Consider the following 19,333-nt stretch of genomic DNA (forward strand, 5'->3'; position numbering starts at 1 on the left):
CAAAAACAGACACATAGACCAATGGAACAGAATAGAGAACCAGAAATGGACCCTCGGCTCTTTGGGAAACTAATCTTTGATAAAGCAGGAAAAAACAGCTGGTGGAAAAAAGACAGTCTCTTCAGTAAATGGTGCTGGGAAAATTGGACAGCTACATTCAAAAGAATGAAACTTTACCACTCTCTCATACCATACACAAAGATAAACTTCAAATGGAGGAAAGACCTTGATGTGAGACAGGAATCCATCAAAATCCTAGAGGAGAACATAGGCAGCAACCTCTACGACATCGGCCAAAGCAACCTTTTTCATGACACATCTCCAAAGGCAAGAGAAACAAAAGATAAAATGAACTTGTGGGACTTCATCAAGATAAAAAGCTTCTTCACAGCCAAGGAAATAGTCAAAAAAACTAAGAGGCAGCCCACGGAATGGGAGAATATATTTGCAAATGATGCTACAGATAAAAGACTGGTATCCAATATCTACAAAGAACTTCTCAAACTCAATACGCGAGAAACAAATAAACAAATCATAAAATGGGCAGAAGATATGAACAGACACGTTTCCAATGATGACATACAAATGGCTAACATACACATGAAAAAATGTTCAAAATCATTAGCCATCAGGGAAATTCAAATCAAAACCACACTAAGATACCACCCTATGCCAGTTAGAATGGCAAAAATTGACAAGGCAAGAAACAATTGCTGGAGAGGATGTGGAGAAAGAGAATCCTTCCTACATTGTTGGTGGGAATGCAAGTTGGTACAGCCACTCTGGAAAACAGTGTGGAGGTCCCTTAAAAAGTTAAAAATTGATCTACCCTATGACCCAGCCATTGCACTACTGGGTATTTACCCCAAAGATACAGACATAGTAAAGAGAAGGGCCATATGCACCCCAATGTTCTTAGCAGCATTTTCCACAATAGCCAAATCGTGGAAAGAACCAAGATGCTCTTCAACAGATGAATGGATTAAGAAGTTGTGGTCCATATATACAACGGAATATTACTCAGCTATCAGAAAGAACGAGCTCTCAACATTTGCTGCAACATGGACGGCACTGGAGGAGATAATGCTAAGTGAAATAAGTCAAGCAGAGAAAGACAATTATCATATGATTTCTAAGATACCACCCTATGCCAGTTAGAATGGCAAAAATTGACAAGGCAAGAAACAATTGCTGGAGAGGATGTGGAGAAAGAGAATCCTTCCTACATTGTTGGTGGGAATGCAAGTTGGTACAGCCACTCTGGAAAACAGTGTGGAGGTCCCTTAAAAAGTTAAAAATTGATCTACTATGACCCAGCCATTGCACTACTGGGTATTTACCCCAAAGATACAGACATAGTAAAGAGAAGGGCCATATGCACCCCAATGTTCTTAGCAGCATTTTCCACAATAGCCAAATCGTGGAAAGAACCAAGATGCTCTTCAACAGATGAATGGATTAAGAAGTTGTGGTCCATATATACAACGGAATATTACTCAGCTATCAGAAAGAACGAGCTCTCAACATTTGCTGCAACATGGATGGCACTTTAGGAGATAATGCTAAGTGAAATAAGTCAAGCAGAGAAAGACAATTATCATATGATTTCGCTCATCTACGGAACATAAGAACTAGGAAGATCAGTAGGGGAAGAAAGGGATAAAGAAAGGGGGGTAATCAGAAGGGGGAATGAAGCATGAGAGACTATGGACTCTGAGAAACAAACTGAGGGCTTCAGAGGGGAGGGGGGTGGGGGAAAGGGATGGACTTTTGATGGGTAGTGAGGAGGGCACGTGTTGCATGGTGCACTGGGTGTTATACGCAACTAATGAAGCATCGAGCTTTACATCAGAAACCAGGGATGTACTGTATGGTGACTAACATAATATAATAAAAAAAAATTTTTAAAAAGATAATTTTAAAACAAGTTAAAAAAATGAAAGAGAAAGAAAGTTTCCCAGGGAAGCAAAAGCTAGAGAAGTTCACCATCACAATCGGGCTTTTAAAGAAACGTTAAAGGAACTACTTTAAGCTTAAAAAAAAAAAAGCATTAATTAGTAACAAGCAAACATATTAAAGTATAAATCTCATTGGTAAAGTTAAATGTATAGTGAAGGTAATGGGTTAGTCGCTGATAAAACTCATATGAAGGTTAAAAGACAAAACTAATGAAAATAACTACAATAATTAGTTAAGGAATCCAAAAAATAAAAAGATGTAAAATGTCACATCAAATACATAAGAGGTGAAGTAGGAGGCAGTAAAAATGTAGAGTTTTAGAATGTATTCAAACATAAGTTTCTATCAGCTTAAAATAAACTGTTATATATATAAGCTGTTATATGTGCCCCTCATAGTAACCACAAGGCAAAAACCTATAGTAGATACACAAAAGACAATAAGAAAGGAATCTAAGCATAACACTAAAGGAAGTCCTCAATCCACAAGGGAAGAGAGCAAAAGAAGACAAGAATACAGAAGAACTGCAAAGCAGCCAGAAAACAGTTTTTAAAAAATGGCGATAAGCAAATACCTGTCAATAATTACTTTAGATGTAAATGGACTAAATTCTCCAATCAAAAGACCCAATGTGGCTAAATGAATAATAAAAAAATAAAGACCCATCGATACGCTGCCTTACATGTAAAGTGAATCTTTAAACAAGAGACTCACTTTAGTGTAAGGATACACAGAGACTAAAAAAAAGGGAAGGGATAAAAAAGATGTTTCATACAATTGGAAACCAAAAGAAAGCTGGAGTAACTAAACTTACATTAGACAAAATAAACTTTAAAACAAAGACTGTAATAAAGACAAGAAGGGGATTACATAATGATAAAGGGATCAGTCCAACAAGAGGATATGACATTTGTAAATATTTATGCACCTAATATAGGAGCACCTAAATATCTAAAGCAAAATTAACAGATGTAAAGAGAGAAATTGACAGCACTGCAAAAACAAAAGCAGGGGATTTTATTACCCCACTTACATCAATAAATAGATCATTCAGACAGAAAATCAATAAGGAACATCATCCTTCAATGATACATTAGACCAGTTGCACATATATACAGAACATTCCATAAAAAGCAACGGAATACACATTCTTCTCAAGTGCACAGGGAATATTCTTCACAACAGATCATATGTTCCAGCACAAAACAAGTCTTAATAAATTTAAGAAGATTGAAATCAAATAAAACATCTTTTCTGACAACAATGGTATGAAACCAGATATGAATTACAAGAAAAAAAAACAGAAAAATCACAAATATATAGAGATTAAACAACATGGTACTCAACAACTAGTGGGTCAATGAAAGAAGAAATTAAAGGGGAAATCAAAAAAAATCAACATGATACAACACATTAACAAAACGTAGGATAAAATCATATAATCATCTCAATAAATGCAGAAAAAAGCATTTGACAAAACTCAACATCCATTTATAATAAAAACTCTCAAGGAAAGTGAGGATAGAGGGAATGAACCTTGACATAGTAAAGGCCATATTCTGTGTTCATAGATTGGAAGAATTAATATTGTTAAAACGTCCATACTTCCCAATGCAATCTACATATTTAGTGCAATCCCTATCAAAATCCTAATGGCATTTTCCACAGAAATAGAACAAACAATAGTAAAATGTATATGGAACCACAAAAGACCTTGAGTAGTCAAAGCAATCTTGAGAAAGAAAAACAAAGCTGGAGTCATCATGCAATAATTTCAAACTGGATTATAAATCTATAATAATCAGGGCACCTGGGTGCGACTGCCTTCAGCTCAGGTTATGATCCCAGGGTTCTGAAATCGAACCCTGCATCGAGCCCCACATTGGGCTTCCTCTTCAGCAGGGAGCTGCTTCTCCCTCTCTTCCACTTGTGCTCTCTCTGACTACTTGGGTGTGCTCTGTCTCTCTCACTATCTCTGCTGCTATCTCTGTCTCTCTCTCTCAAATAATGAATAAAATCTTTAAAAAGTCTATCTATCTACCATTCTATCTATCTATCTATAATAATAAAAATAGTATGGGGATGCCTGGGTGGCTCAGTTGGTCGGGTGGCTGCCTTTGGCTCAGGTAATGATCCCAGTGTCCTGGTATCGAGCCCCACATCAGGCTCTCTGCTCAGTGGAGAGCCTGCTTCTCCCTCTCCTTCTTTCTCCCTCTCTGCCTACTTATCCTCTCTCTGTCAGATAAATAAATAAAATCTTTAAAACAAAAGAAACAAACAAAAACAGTACAGTATTGGCATAGAAACAGACACATAGATCTATAGGACGAAATAGAGAGTCCAGAAATAAACCCATATATATATATATATTATATATATATAAACCCATATATATATATAATATATATAATTTTTAACAATNTCAATTAATTTACAAAGAAGAGCCAAGAATATACAATAGGAAAAGAACAGTTTTTTTAATAAATAGTATTGGGTGAATTGGACATCTACGTGCAAAAGAATGAAATTATACTACTATTTTACACCATGCACAAAAAATTAACTCAAATGGATTAAAAACCTGAAAATCATTAAAACCTGAAATCATAAAACTCTGAGAAGGTAGGCAGTAAGCTCTTTGACGTATGTCTTGGTGATTTTCATTTTTTTGGATCTAATTCCAAAAACAAAGGCATAAAAGCAAAAATAAATGAGTGAGACTACATCAAACTAAAAAGCTTCTTCTGTACAGCAAAAGAAATTATCAACAAAGCATAAAGTCAGCCTACTGAACTAGAATATTTGCAAGTCATATATCTGATAAGGAGTTAATAGTCAAAATAAATAAAGAACTCACATAACTCAATAGCAAAAAAAAAAAAAAAAAACCCCAAACAATCTAATTAAAAATGGGCAGAGTATCTGAACATTTTTCCAGAGAAGACATTTACATGGTCAATAGGCCATGCTCAAAATCACTAATCATCAGAGAAATGCAAATTGAAACCTTAATGAGCTATCACCTCTCACCTGTTTGAATGGCTATTATCAAAAAGACAAGAAACAAATGTTGGCAAGGGCATGGAGAGGGGAACCCCCGTGCACTGTTAGTGGGAATATAAATTGGTACAGCCACTGTGGAAAACAGTATGGAGGTTCCTCAAAAAATTGAAAGTAGAACTATATGATCCAGCAATTCCACTTCTATATACTTACCTGAAGAAAATGAAAACACTGACACAGTGCACCCCTGTGTTTACTGCAGCATTATTTACAGTAGCCAAGATATGGAAATAACCTAAGTGTCCATCAATAGGATGAATAAGATACAGTATATATACACAATGGAATTCTACTCAGCCATAAAAAATAATAAAACCTTGCCTTTTGGGAAAACATGGTGAACTTTAACAGTATTAAGCTAACTGAAATAAGTCCGACAGAGAAAGATAAATACTTAAGCTGCCACTTCTATGCGGAATCTGAAAAACAAACTGAACAAACAAAACAAAGCAAAATGAAACTCATGTATGTATACAGATTGGCAGTTGCCAGGGAGAAGGGGGTTTAGGGGCTGACCGTAAGGGATGAACAGTGTCAGAAGGTACAGACTTCCAGTTGTGAAGTGAATGGGTCATGGGGATGTGGTGTTCAGCAGAGCAACTCCAATCAGTGGTATTGAGTGTACTTGAAAGTTGCTGAGGGGGAGTGGATCTTGAAAGAGTGCTGGGTGTTTCATGCAAATGATCATGGAACACTACATCAAAAACTAATGATGTACTGTATGGTGACATACATACATACATAAAAATTTTAAAAAGCAAAAAATATTTTGTAACTTTTTAATGAAGACAGGTGATGACTAGACTTATTGTGGTGATCATTTCAGTGTAGACAAGGGTTGAATCATCACATTGTAAACCCGAAACTAATATAATATTGTATGACCAAGAATAATTAAGAATAGAAATAACAATTAAGAATAGAAATAACAAGGAAGGTTGACATATTTTTCCAAGTTGAATGTAAGTTCTAATCTTAGATAATTCTTCACCTCGGTTATACACATAATTTCCCAGTCACTCTAGTTAATTTTGTAAAGCAGCCGAATAATTTTTAATTTGCCCGCTAGTGACTCTGACACGCTTAGTCCATTTGTGGGATTATTTTATGAATATTCTAAACTTCTTAAAATATTTTTCCATGAACTCACTTATTGCATATGCTGACCATTTCTGATGTAAAAAAAAACAAAAACAAACAAACAAAAAACCTCAAACTCTTGCCATGAGAAAGGGGAACCCTCTTACACTGTTGGTGGGAATGCAAGCTGGTACAGCCACTCTGGAAAACAGTATGGAGGTTCCTCAAGAAGTTAAAAATAGAGCTACCCTATGACCCAGCAATTGCACTACTAGGTATTTACCCCAAAGATACAAATGTATTGATCTGAAGGGGCACCTGCACCCCAATGTTTATAGCAGCAATGTCCACAATAGCCTAACTGTGGAAAAAGCTGAGATGTCCATCATCAGATGAATGGATAAAGAAGGTGTAGTATATATATACAATGGGATATTACTCAGCCATCAGAAAGGATGAATACTTACCATTTACATCAATGTGGATGGAACTGGAGGGTATTATGCTGAGTGAAGTAAGTCAGTCAGAGAAAGACAATTATCATATGGTTTCACTCATATATGAAATATAAGAAACAGCACAGAGGATCATAGGAGAAGGGAGGGAAAACAGAATGGAAGTCATCAGAGAGGGAGAAAAACCATGAGAGACTCTTAACTATAGAAAACAAATTGAGGATTGCTGGAGGGGAGGAGAGTGGGGGGATAGGGTAATGGGTGATGGGCATTAAGGAGGGCATGTCATGTAATGACCACTGGGTGTTATATGCAACTGATGAATTATTGAACTCTACATCTGAAACCAATGTTGACTAATTGAATTTAAATAAAAGTTAAAAAATTCTTGCCCCTGAAAATCAAATATTACCTTTTATATTACTTTTTTTAAGAAGTGCTTTCTCAACTGTTTATTGCATGTGGTAATAATATAGTTCATCAATCACCTATTATAGACATTCAGGAAAGAAAATTATTCTGTGTTGAGTTCTATTTGCTCAGAGATTTTAGGTGAATATTAAATTTTGCTGTTTTAACTGCAGCCAGGGAAATGAATGTCATTTTGCAAGTGAATTTTTAAAGTTAGAAATGTTGATATTTTGATGCCCACTATCTAAACAGAATGCTGTTGAATATGAGATTGCTTTATGATTATACACATATGACATAAAAACAAGCACAAAAATTTAGGTATGTTTGTTTTTGCATAAAATTAAATAAAATGAATAGATACATATAGAGATTTAGTAGAACTGTGAAGTAATTAGACCAGTTTTAGAGTTGTTTGCTCTCATTATGTTCTAATTACATATCATGTATATATAAATTCAGTGTGAATTTTAAACTTCCTAGAAAATTTTAATCAAAAATTAACTAGCCAATGAACTACCCACTATACTGAAGGAGTCACTTTAATTTTAGATTTCACTGACTCTAAGATTGCTTCTATGGGACGATGCACCTTACATACTACCAAAGAAAATACTCTAACTAAACTGTAACATAATAACTCTTATTGCTTAGAATTTTGATTTTATACTTAACAAAAGAGCAATTTTAGGCTCATCTACACACAGATATTTTTATCACTTCTAAGCATTCATGTAAAAAAATACAAACAAATTGATTATACTCCTCAAACATATTTGCATTCCAAGTCCAATTCTTCTGAATCACTTCTAGATCAGAATTGTCACTATTTTTTTTCTCAACCATATTATTTTTTGTGCCATCAAGAACATTGTTACTATAGCCTTTCTTAAAATAGTGCTCCAGTATCATCTCCAGTATTTTTTCCAAGTCATGGTTACTCAATTTGCCCATTTTGAAGTTGGCATTGTCTTAACTTTCAGAAGATTTCAGAGAGGTTTTTAGAAAACAACCAGTCCTCCCATCCCTTTCTGAAATTATCTTTAAATAGTTGTTAACAGAAATATCAGGGCATTGCAATTGTTGGGTCATGTCCAGGATGATAAACCTAATCTGTTTCTGCACCAACAGCTATGACATGACTGTTCCCCATCTGACAATGATTATAAGATGCCTACCTGTTGTAAGTCATCCTGATTTCAGAAATGTTAAAACATGAGGAAATGTGTGTTTTACTGTAATTGCACTAATTGAAAAGTTTGTAGCAAAGCTTCTGTATATGTCACATTCATTACTGTACCATCCGGAGCTCCTATGAGTAAATCCTTGCAGTATAAACTGAGAAATATCCATGAGAGGAGAAGTTCAATTGCAAAACAACGTCTGCATTTCAGAATTTCATCCTGTGAATTATTGAGTCATGGCATAGGTGTTCGCTGGGAACTGCTGACGTATGAAAACAAAGGGAGATTCTAGGGATTCAAAGACATTCAGAAATGAGAGTTTTTCCTTTATTATAGCTAATTGAAGACTACAATGGTAACTTTTCAGTTATTTTAAAACCTCTAAATTCTGGATTTTGTCACATTAATACACATTTTCAGTGGTTCTGATATGACTTAGCAATAGAATTTCATATAATCTTAGATTCACCATTCTGTTAGGAATTGGAAAAAAAATTAAAAATCCAGAGAGTCAACAGATATACTGACTTTTTTAAGCACACTTAATTTGGAGCCATTATTTTGAAATCACTTCTTGCTTTGTCCATAGCATTTTAATTGTTTATGGCATGTCCCTGGATCAGCAGCCAAACATTCCCCCACTTGGCTTCAGCCTCCTCTACAAAATCAGTCACAGTATATTATACCTTGAATATAGCTGTTTTCGAAAATTACTGTCTCTTCGGTTGCGCAAATATTTTTTATCTTGGTTCTTAATCTCGTTTGCCCTTATGAGAGTGTGCCTCTCTCAGTGGGCCCCCAAGCATTCTTCACATAGGACATCACTACAACTGGCTCCTAAAAGATCCTGTCTCCTTAGACTGGCTTTCAAATTTCAAATAATTTTCTCCTTTAGAGAGATTTTTAGAGTCTTTCCACTCCTCTCTCTCCTTTCTGTATAGTTCTTGCTCATATAAAACTAAAATTTGTATATACTTGAAGTGGCATTCAGATCATGAAAAACTGATGAGTATTTGGGACTCAGATTTATAAAATGAGAGCAGAATTCAAATAATAGAAGCTTCTGAATATAATTCATTGAAATCTTTAAAATGATGTGCCCCTCAGTTCTTTGTGAGAGAAAAAAAAAATAGCCAAACTTGTTTTAGCTAGTTTTGGGAATTTGAGTTTCTGTAACAATCTCCAAAATCTCAGTGGTATATCACAATGAAATCTTATTTCTTCCTTATATAAATTCTTGTGGTTTGCCAGATGGTTGTGCCATGCCTTCCAGAAGCCAGGCCCTTTCATCTGGGGGCAGTATCTCTCTCTCATTCTTTGGAGTCCTAGTTGGGGGAATTCTGAATACCCCATTTTCATCTTATTTGTTTTAATACCTCCTGCAGGTATTGCCTCCCCACAAAGGCCTTGCTTCATTTGCAAAGTAGTGTGGAAAATTTCAACCTTTTCAGAGGTTTTATTTTTTAAAAAATGACAGCTTCATTGAGATATAATTCATATATCATATATTCACCCTTTTAAAGTCCAAAATGCAGTAGTTTTTAGTTATATTCAGAGAGTTGTACAAACATCATCACAATTTAAGTCGGATCATTTTTGTCACTCCAAAAAGAAACCCCATACTTCTTAGCAGCCACTCTCCATTCCCCTTCTCACCAGCCTTTGGTAACCACTAGCCTACTTTCTATTTCTATGGATTTGCCTATTCTGGACATTTTATGTAAATGGAGTCATACGATATATGTTTTTTGTGACTGGCTTCTTTCATTTTTTTTTTGTTTGAAGATTTTATTTGTTTGACAGAGAGAGACACCGCGAGAGAGGGAACACAAGCAGGGGGAGCGGGAGAGGGAAAAGCAGGCTTCCTGCTGAGCAGGGAGCCCGATGCGGGGGATGATCCCAGGACCCTGGGATCATGACCTGAGCTGAAGGCAGACGCTTAACGACTGAGCCACCCAGGCGCCCTGGCTTCTTTCATTTAATGTGTCTTCAAGGTTTATCCATGTTGTGGCATGTATCACTAAACTTCACTCTGTCTTATGGCAGAATAATATTCCATTGCATGGATAGACCACATTTTGCTCATTCATTCAATTGATAGACATTGGGGTTGTTTCCATTTCTTGGCTACTGTAAATAATGCTGTCATGAACATTTGCATACAAGTTTTTGTGTGGACATAATATTTTTATTTCTCTTGGGCATTTATATAGGAGTGGAACTGCCGGGTCATATGGTAACTGTATATCAAAATTTTTGAGGATCTGCTAAGTTCTTTTCCAAAGCAGATGCACCATTTTACAATCCCACCAGCAACACACGAGGGTTTAAAGGTTTAAGTTTTCACTCGCTGTATACTCCAACAAAGGCAAGCCACCTATTTTTAAATTCGCATTTCACATTTCATTATCCTGAACCATTTTGCACTTTCTAAAGCAAAGACACAAAATCTCTTCTCTTTACTGTGACATTAAATGAGATGATACTCCAATAGTTTCCTATTTTATTTATTCCAGCCAAGGAGAGATGACAGAAGCAATTAAATACTTGAAAAAAGTTGTGAAAATTGCAAGAAACAATTCTCAAAGACTAGATGTTGTGAGAGCAAGTACAATGCTTGGGGATATCTACAATGAAAAAGTGAGTATATGTGTTTCTTTCTTGTAGGGAGAAATTCTCAGAGTTTTAAAATTCTATTCCCATTTGACTCTCACCTTCCCATAATAGGTTATGCAGAATGACCCCAGGACTGCAGGATTTGCTTAACACACAGGGCACTTACTTTCTCTTCTCCCGGGACCTGAGTGCCGTCTTGGGCACAGTCACTACGATCTGCTAAAACTGATTCATATCTTCACAGCCAGTGAAGATTCTAAGTGGTTTTGGATTTGAAGAGCAATTAAAACATTTCAACTCAAAGAATATCATTATAATGGTTGGTTCTTATCTGCTGACACTAACATTCATCTCCCTTGCTCCAGATTCTCATTTCATTAATTCAGCTGTGATGTCCCTGCTAGGTTCTTCAGGAGAAGAAAGGACAATCTCAAGAGTAATTCTGAAGGAAATACAGAATTCTAGCATCAGACTGGTTATGTGAAAGAAAAGAGAAAGAAGAGAAAGTCTAAAATAAAAGTATCTTATTCAAGAGGCCATTACTAGTGAAATGAATTGGTCATAACGCATTGATCTTTTGATTTATTTTCTCCTTTATATTTTAATGTAATAAAAAGTCACTGGTAAATAGTATAGTATTTTTTAATAGTTTTTTTTTTTTTGAGAGAGAGAGAGCATGACAGGGGAAGGGGCAGAAGGAGAGAGAGAGAGAATCTCAAGCAGGCTCCATGCCCGTTGCAAAGCCTGATGTGGGGCTCAGCCTAACAATCCTCAGATCATGACCTGAGCTGAAATCAAGAGCCAGATGCTTAACCAACTGAGCCACCCAGGTGCCCCTTAAATATACAATACTGTAACAATTTTGTGACATCACAGACTTCAAAACAAAACTTTATTTGTTACTAAAATTGTTAATGTTGCATTCAATTTTTGTGCATTACTGTGATTCTTTGTGGACACTTCCTCAAGTCAAAAAATCTACTGATTACTTCTCAGGCTGACTGAGTTGCTAAATCATTACCAAGAGTATGATTTGAAAATATATAACAAAGTGGGTTTATTAGAACCAAATATAGTTATTATAGTTATTTTTCCTTCTCGTGTTTTTGAAACAGGGGGATACGCTTGATGACATCCTGAGTTTCCTTCTAGTTCTACAAAGTCATTTCCTAGGAAAACACTGACAAGGAATTATTTCATGTCTCTCATTTCAGCTGCAAATGGATGTTTCCTAATGATATTAGATGACTTTATTCCAGTTATACACCCGGACAATCTCATAGGATGTTTGCATCACATGCTATCTGTTACGCTTTTCCATGAAGGAAACTAGCAGGACAAAGAGGAACCTCACTGATTTCTGCCCACTTGACCTTGAATCTGCACTTGCTACTTATTAACTATGACCTGGGACACATGAATTCTTTGATCCTCAGTTTCTTCATCTTTCAAGTGTCAGTAATAGGATACCTTGAAAAACTATATAAGGACTGGAAATTTATAAATATGTACGTGGTGCCTAGTCAAATCCCTAGCACATGTTGGGTACACAAAAGCACTTAGCTTCTTAATATGCTCAAGCTCTGATCTCTCCCCGCAACTTCGGACTCATAGCCCACTGCTTGCCTGACATCTTCGCTTAGACCGCTTCAAATATAATCTATTGGAAACTGAACTCATCATTTCCTCCTAAATTCTATTCGTCTATTAACTTAATGTTCAACTGTGGTAGAATATGATTCAGGTATTTTCTAGGCAAACTGTCTTCTCAATCTATGAGCTCCCCCATCTGACCTCATCCAGGCCCACAGCATCCATATGCTGATGACTCCCAAATTTCTATCTCCAGCTCTGATCTGTCCTTGGGACTCCAAACTCTAACTGCCAACTTAGCATCTCCACCTGGATGTCTAATAGACATCTCATTTAACATGATTCCTTCCTCCCAGGCTTCTCTATCTGAATAAATGGTATCATTATCCATCTGCCCAGCTGCTCAAGCCAAAAATCTGGATATTCTTTGATTCTTTTCTCCTTCCTGCTCCATACCTTGTCCAGAGGAAATCCGGACTTTTATGCCACCCAAACATATCTGAGACGCACCTACTTCTCTGTATCTGCTACTATCATCCCAACAGTTTATGACACTCTGTTTTCTCACCTACACTACTCTAGTAAATTCAAGCCCATTCCCTAATTCTCGCCCATATAATCCAGTCTCCACACAGAGGTCCAAGTAGTCCTTTTAAATGTAAATCAAATTATGTTATTTCTCTGATTAGAACACTTCCATTACTTCCCATTCTTCTGGGAAGAATATTCTGTGTGAGATGTACACCCCCTTGCCCATCTCTGACTTTATTTCTCCCCACTCTCTTTATCGACTCCACCACAGCCAGATGGACTTGAGAGCTTGTTCCTGCCTTAGGACATTTGCCTTAGCTGGAATGCCCTATATGGAATGCTGTCCACCCTGAGCTTCATAGCACTGAATTATTGTCACCATATCTCAGTTAAGTGCCACATCCTCAGAGAGGCCTTCCCTTGGCAACCTGACTAAAAGTAGTCACATGGGTGAAGGTAGTTCAAAGTTACAAACTTCCAGTTCTAAAATAAGTCAGTCTTGGGGGCAGAATGTACAGCATGGCAAATGCAGTTAGTAATACTGTATTATATATTTGAAATTTGCTAAGAGTAGATCTTAAAAGTTCTCATCACACAAAAAAATTTGTAACTACATGAGGTGGTGTTAACTGAACTTATTGTGGTGATCATTTAGTGATCTCTGCAAATATCTAATCATAATGTTATACACCCCAAACTAATGTACTGTCATACCTCAATTTTAAAAAGCAGATGAAGGTGCTTTGAAAAGGTACTTGTATTTTGTCTCTAAGATGGCATTATTATTATTCGTAAGGAAAACTGTTGAATCACAGCTACCGTTTCTGTAATTTGAGCCCTCAAACACATTTTCTTAATCTACAATGATGAAATCTAATCCACTATATTCTATGGGGCTTTCCAGGCATGTGAGAGAGAAGCCAAAACATTCAGTCAATAAAAGTATCTGTTTTGTTGAAAAAATTTTGTCTTCCACTTAATCAAAATATCTGAAATCTCCATATTCCCCATTTCTTTTCATTGAAGTCCTGAAAGCTGCATGCCAAAATAAAAATTATATGAAAAAGAAAAAAGTAGCCCCCAGGTCACTCTTTAACATTACTTTAATATTCCACATAGCACTCATCTCCTAGTTTTCTTGTTTATGATATTTTCTCATTCTTTAATTTGGCTAGAATAGAAACTTAATGAGAATAGGGACCATATCTGCCTTGTTTATTATCGTGTTAGTGATCCTAGACAAGAAGGTGGCACAGAGTTAGAGAGCAAAAATATGTGAATTCATTGAATCAGTCAGTAAATTTGTAACCAGTTTTCTACCTCTGGAGAGTAGGATTCTCTCACTTTAGAAATTCCAAACTTCTATTTCACTTTTGTGAAATACAATGATTTTGTACAATGATTCTGAAAACTTGTACTGAATCTTTAAAAGCAAATCTAATATTCCTGGTATTCGTCAGTCTAACTCTTAAGGCCTCTACAAACTGCCCTCATCATCTCTTTTCTGGCTTCATACTATTCATTCAATGTATCCTATTTGTATTTTTTACAATCATTTCTAAGAAATATTATTATAAGACCACAATTATAAGACTGTATTTGGAAAAAATATTAGAATTAACTATTTTCTCTAGTTACTACAGTGTTGTTATAATTAAAGTTAGAACATCTTTAAAAGATCATTTATTCTATTTAGTTTACCTTTTACGATTAATCATAGAAGATGGGCCACCCATCCCACCCTCCTGATCTGATCTTTTGATGAAAATATATATTTAATATAGACAAGTAAAAATGCTTCAGGGAAAATAACTAGATATAGACCTTTTACGAGATTTCTCATTCCCTAATAAGATCAGATAATAATCACATAGTTAAAACAATGATAGTGGGCCCCTGGGTGGCTCAGTTGGTTAAGCATCTGCCTTCGGCTCAGGTCATGATCTCAGGTCCTGGAATTGAGCCCCAGGTCAGGCTCCCTGCTCAGTGGGGAGTCTGCTTCTCCCTCTCTCTTTGTCCCTTTCCCCTGCTTATTCTCAATTCTTTCTCTCTCTGTCTCTCAAATAAATAAATAAAATCTTTTAAAAAATTAAAAATTAAAAAAATAAAACTGATAGTTCGAGAATAAAATAGTAAAGAAAATGTGTAAAAATGGTATTTCCTTAGTAATAGGAATATATTCATTTATTTTTGAGCTTGCTCATTGGATACAGTGACATTTTAGACGCACTGAGAAGGATCTGGTAGGAATCAGGTAAATGCATGAAAATTCTATATTATAGTGTAATAATATAGTGCAAGCTTTGTTTTAAGGTCTATGATGTCATCAAGATCCTGTCCTGAAATTGTCTTCTAAATGCTTACCAGTGATATTTATAACACTAAACAAAGTTCTCTTTTCCAATAAGATGCATTCATGAAGTGATTAATTCACTTATATATTCTCAAATTTGTATTTAAGATTGCTAAGATTAATTACTAGACTCTTTTGAATTTTATAATAGGATAGGGATTAACTGATAACAGAATTGAACTGTAGAACATTGGACAGACCCTTTGGAGAAGAGATTAAATTTAGATATTAAATTCTTTAAGAATTGAGAAACTAGAAATGCAATACACATTAATGAAATCTCATTCCAAAATGGTACATATAAAAATGCTTGCATCTGAGAAGAATTAATGTATTTCCTTAACAGTGTTTTAAACTAGAGAAATTTAGCTTGATACCAGTTTTATGGCAGTTGTGTCTGTGTCTAACGATTGAATACTAAGCTCAATTTGCAGGAAGAATAATTATGTGTAATTGTAATTATAACTATAATTAAATAATTATGAATAATTATAATGCTCCTATTTTAGGGGGGAAAACACTTGTTAAAAAAATCTATAAATTTTAGGTATAGTAAATTCTGTTAACTGCTGAATCCCCACTGCCTGGTATGGAGCTTGGTACATAGTAGTTACCTGATGAATAAGTTCATTCTAACATACAGTAATTCTGGAAATTTAAATATATGTCCATTTATTTATGATCCCTAATTTCCTAATTAAGATGTTCGTCTAAAACAATAAATAGCCTAATGCTCAAAAGTATAATTAGAACAATAATTAGGTATTTATACTTCTCTGTTTTTAAAAATGGAAATGTGTGGTCTAGTCACATATGTTCATTTATTTTGTCCTATATCTTTGATGTTTAGCAGAACAATCCAAAATATTAACTAGTTTTATTTTCATCTTCAATATTTATATTGTTTCTCAATCATATAATTTACTTGTCATACAAATGTCTTTGATTCCATTTTATTTTTTCTAATTAAATAACCGTATTCTCATATAAGTTCTATGTTTTACACTTTGAAATAAAAGAAAGAATTGTTCACCTCAACAAATGAAAATTAATATAGAGGGACTGTTTTTAAATTAGTAAGTTTAATTGGAATGAACCATTTGAGTAGAGTTCCCTAAACTGTCCTTGTGGGTCTATAACATAGTATTATACTGCTTATGTATGTAACATAACTGTCACACAAGCCCTATTTCTCCCCTCCTCATCTTCTAGCAACTTTTGTAACCAATTAGTTTGCTGTCTGAACACCATGACTATACAGAGATGCATGGAGCTGAGTATGCATTTTGTGTGTACTGGTGTATGGTATAAGGCTGTTTCGCTGGTGTTTGTATTACCAGTTCCTTCATAAAATGCTGTGAGAAAATAATTTGCAAACTTATAATAAAATATTCTCTCTTGTAAGAGTTTCTTCTAAAAGGTGTGTGCATGCACGTTTTCCCGTGTATGAGCAAGAGAGAGAAGGAGAGGAGAGGAGGGTGGGGAAGGGGAGAGGAAAGGAGACTTACAAGTCAGTGAGGAAAGGAAACTTTGTTCCCTAGAGTCTTAAAAGTATAGGCTCAATCCTAAAAATGATATCCTCCATTGAGGAGAACTTTTTCACGAGGATTTTTAGAAAATTTGGAGGGTGTCAGAAGATAGTCTCTTTTCTGAGGCTCAGTTTCATTATTTGTAGAATAAGAATAGTATTTCCTCACAGGATGACTTATGAAAGTTAGTGACATAATATATGAGGTACTTAGCACTGGCCCTGACACTTTGGAAGCTATTGTGAACAACAGCTTGTAGGAGGATAGGAGAATACAACCAAAAAAGCCCACAAAAAACAAAAAACTGCCTTGAATTTTTGCAATGAAATGTTGCAGAGAACTTAGAGAAGAGATGATCGTTTAAATGAGTTGTGCTAGTGCCATCGGGACCATTATTTTCAGAATCTTGAATACCTCCAGTGTTCTTAGTCAAGAATGACATAAGCACATGGGACAAACAAGAGCGATAACCAAATCAGATAAATACATTGATTTTCAGTGGCCACTGATTAAACAGATCGGCTGAAAATGATCTCTTGCTGTGACTAGAACCAACAGCCGGTTAAAAATGCTTTATTAGGTAAATCCAATGCTTCAAGTAGGAAAATTACATCCAAATCAATGTGAATTAGATCACTCTTTCCCAGACTTCTTTTTGCTACCATGTATCAGGTTGAGCCATCTGAAAATGCTAACATTTGACCATTTTTAATCCAAAAAAACCTTAAGTTTCATGTAGTTCAACTTGGTACATAAAGCTTTTTTTAGTATCCTAGCTTCAAGATATTGTATGTTTAGTAATCACAACTTTTTAAAAGAAACTTATTCTAACAGAGACCCTGCTTGCCATCTCTTTCTTCTAGAAGATGAATGCTGTAACTATCGAAAGATAAGTGTGAGCAGATTTGTGGAAGGATAGAACCCAAAATTAAGAAAAAAAATGATATCTCTTGCATTTTTAGGGCTACTACAACAAAGCTTCACAATACTTTCAGCAAGCTTTTGACACAACAGCAGAGCTAACAAATTTGCGTCAAATGGATGAAACAAAAGTTCATTATGGAATAGCAAAAGCTCATCAGATAATGCTGACCGTTAACAATTACACCGAGTCTGAAGATCTCACCAGCCTTGACTACCTGCTGTCATGGAAGGAGAACAGAGGCAGCATTTTAAGTGATCCGACTATTGGTAAGACCTTGGTTTTTGAAAACACTTTAGTTTTTGTGTCATTCTCTCCATTGGTGATTCTGATTTTACCGGTAATTTTAATTTTATTTATTCTTTACCACATAAATATTGGATGTGCCTTCCTGCTGTATTGTACCTTTGATGATAAGGAAAGCATAAAATGTGGTAATGATTAGTTAAACTTGACAAATCACCGTCCTCATGTTGTTTTTTTCAGTTGTCTTAGTCAACAACATGCCTGATCAGCTGTAAGGAATGTGAGATAAGTTTGTGGGTTTTTTAAAAAATGTTCAGTGTTGTACCTTATTGACAAGAACAAGTCACAGACACTAGTTCACAGATGCTAATCAGTATTAAATGCAATTAGCATTATACTCTTACTTTGCTGATGGTAGTAAATTTTCCTAAATTTGATCAATTCAAGTTGGAATATTAATTTAGAAAAATGTAATATTAAGTTCTCTTAACTCTCCTTCCTTTCTTATATACTTTTTCTTGTGATAATTAGTGAAAATAGTCAATTAAAAACAAATAGCTAGAGGTGATGTGAGGGTCACTTTTATGTGTCAACTTCACTAGGCTCCAGTCCTCAGTTAAGAACTTCAGGATAGGATTTTTAAAATTTTTTACAGTACTGCCTATGACCTTTGGGTTATATAATTGTTGATAAATTAATCAAACTTTTTAAAACAAAATATTTTAGGGATGTTTGGGGATAGCTCACATGGAATCATAGGCAAAATTCTGTTGCATAAAGAAGCATCTCCTGCTTAGAACTCTTTTTTTTCCCTTTAGGTCATTTAGATGAAACAATAAGCTCTTTGGTTTTTCTTTTCTCCATAGCATAAATAGTAAATAACAGTAAATTGGGCACAAAGGAATTTTATTGCTTCTTCTACATTAGTAGAATACCACTTACCACTGTCTGTCCTCTAGTTACGAAATAAGTAAAGGTCTCATTCCAAATGTATGTACGAGATGAAGTCTTAAAAAACAGATGGCTTATTGAATGTCAATGTGCTCAAGTGCCCGACAAATATTTACAGTTAACTATTAACTAACCACTTTTAGATAATATTTTGCTCACTTCAGGATGTTGTGTTGTCATATATTTGAGAACTGGTTCTGTAGTTTTGAGTTATCTTCCCTTTACTCCCTCATTTTGTCTGCCCAGGAGATAAAGCAGAGGAAATACGATCCATCTATCTATTAGATGACTTCTCCTGACAAAAGGTTTGGTAGAGAATAAGTTGGGCTACTCACTTTTTCAGATTTACTTGGATAAGCTCTAACCATCACCCTAATCATCATGAAAAAAAAAACAAAATACTTCTCAAAACTAGCTTCTCTGCTCAGAGCCATGTGTGT

General features: G+C 35.2%; 1 protein-coding gene across 1 annotated transcript in view; it reads left to right on the plus strand.

Moving 5' to 3' along the window:
• Nucleotides 1-19,333, plus strand: part of TTC29 (tetratricopeptide repeat domain 29) — a 241,196-nt gene that overhangs the window by 142,188 nt on the left and 79,675 nt on the right. Inside the window, exons 10-11 of the mRNA XM_034661550.1 lie at nucleotides 10,669-10,792; nucleotides 17,737-17,965. Coding sequence (XP_034517441.1) covers nucleotides 10,669-10,792; nucleotides 17,737-17,965 — 353 coding nt within the window. The remainder of the gene's footprint in view (nucleotides 1-10,668; nucleotides 10,793-17,736; nucleotides 17,966-19,333) is intronic.

The sequence above is a fragment of the Ailuropoda melanoleuca genome, chromosome 5 (genome assembly GCF_002007445.2).
Source record: "Ailuropoda melanoleuca isolate Jingjing chromosome 5, ASM200744v2, whole genome shotgun sequence".
Taxonomy (NCBI): domain Eukaryota; kingdom Metazoa; phylum Chordata; class Mammalia; order Carnivora; family Ursidae; genus Ailuropoda; species Ailuropoda melanoleuca.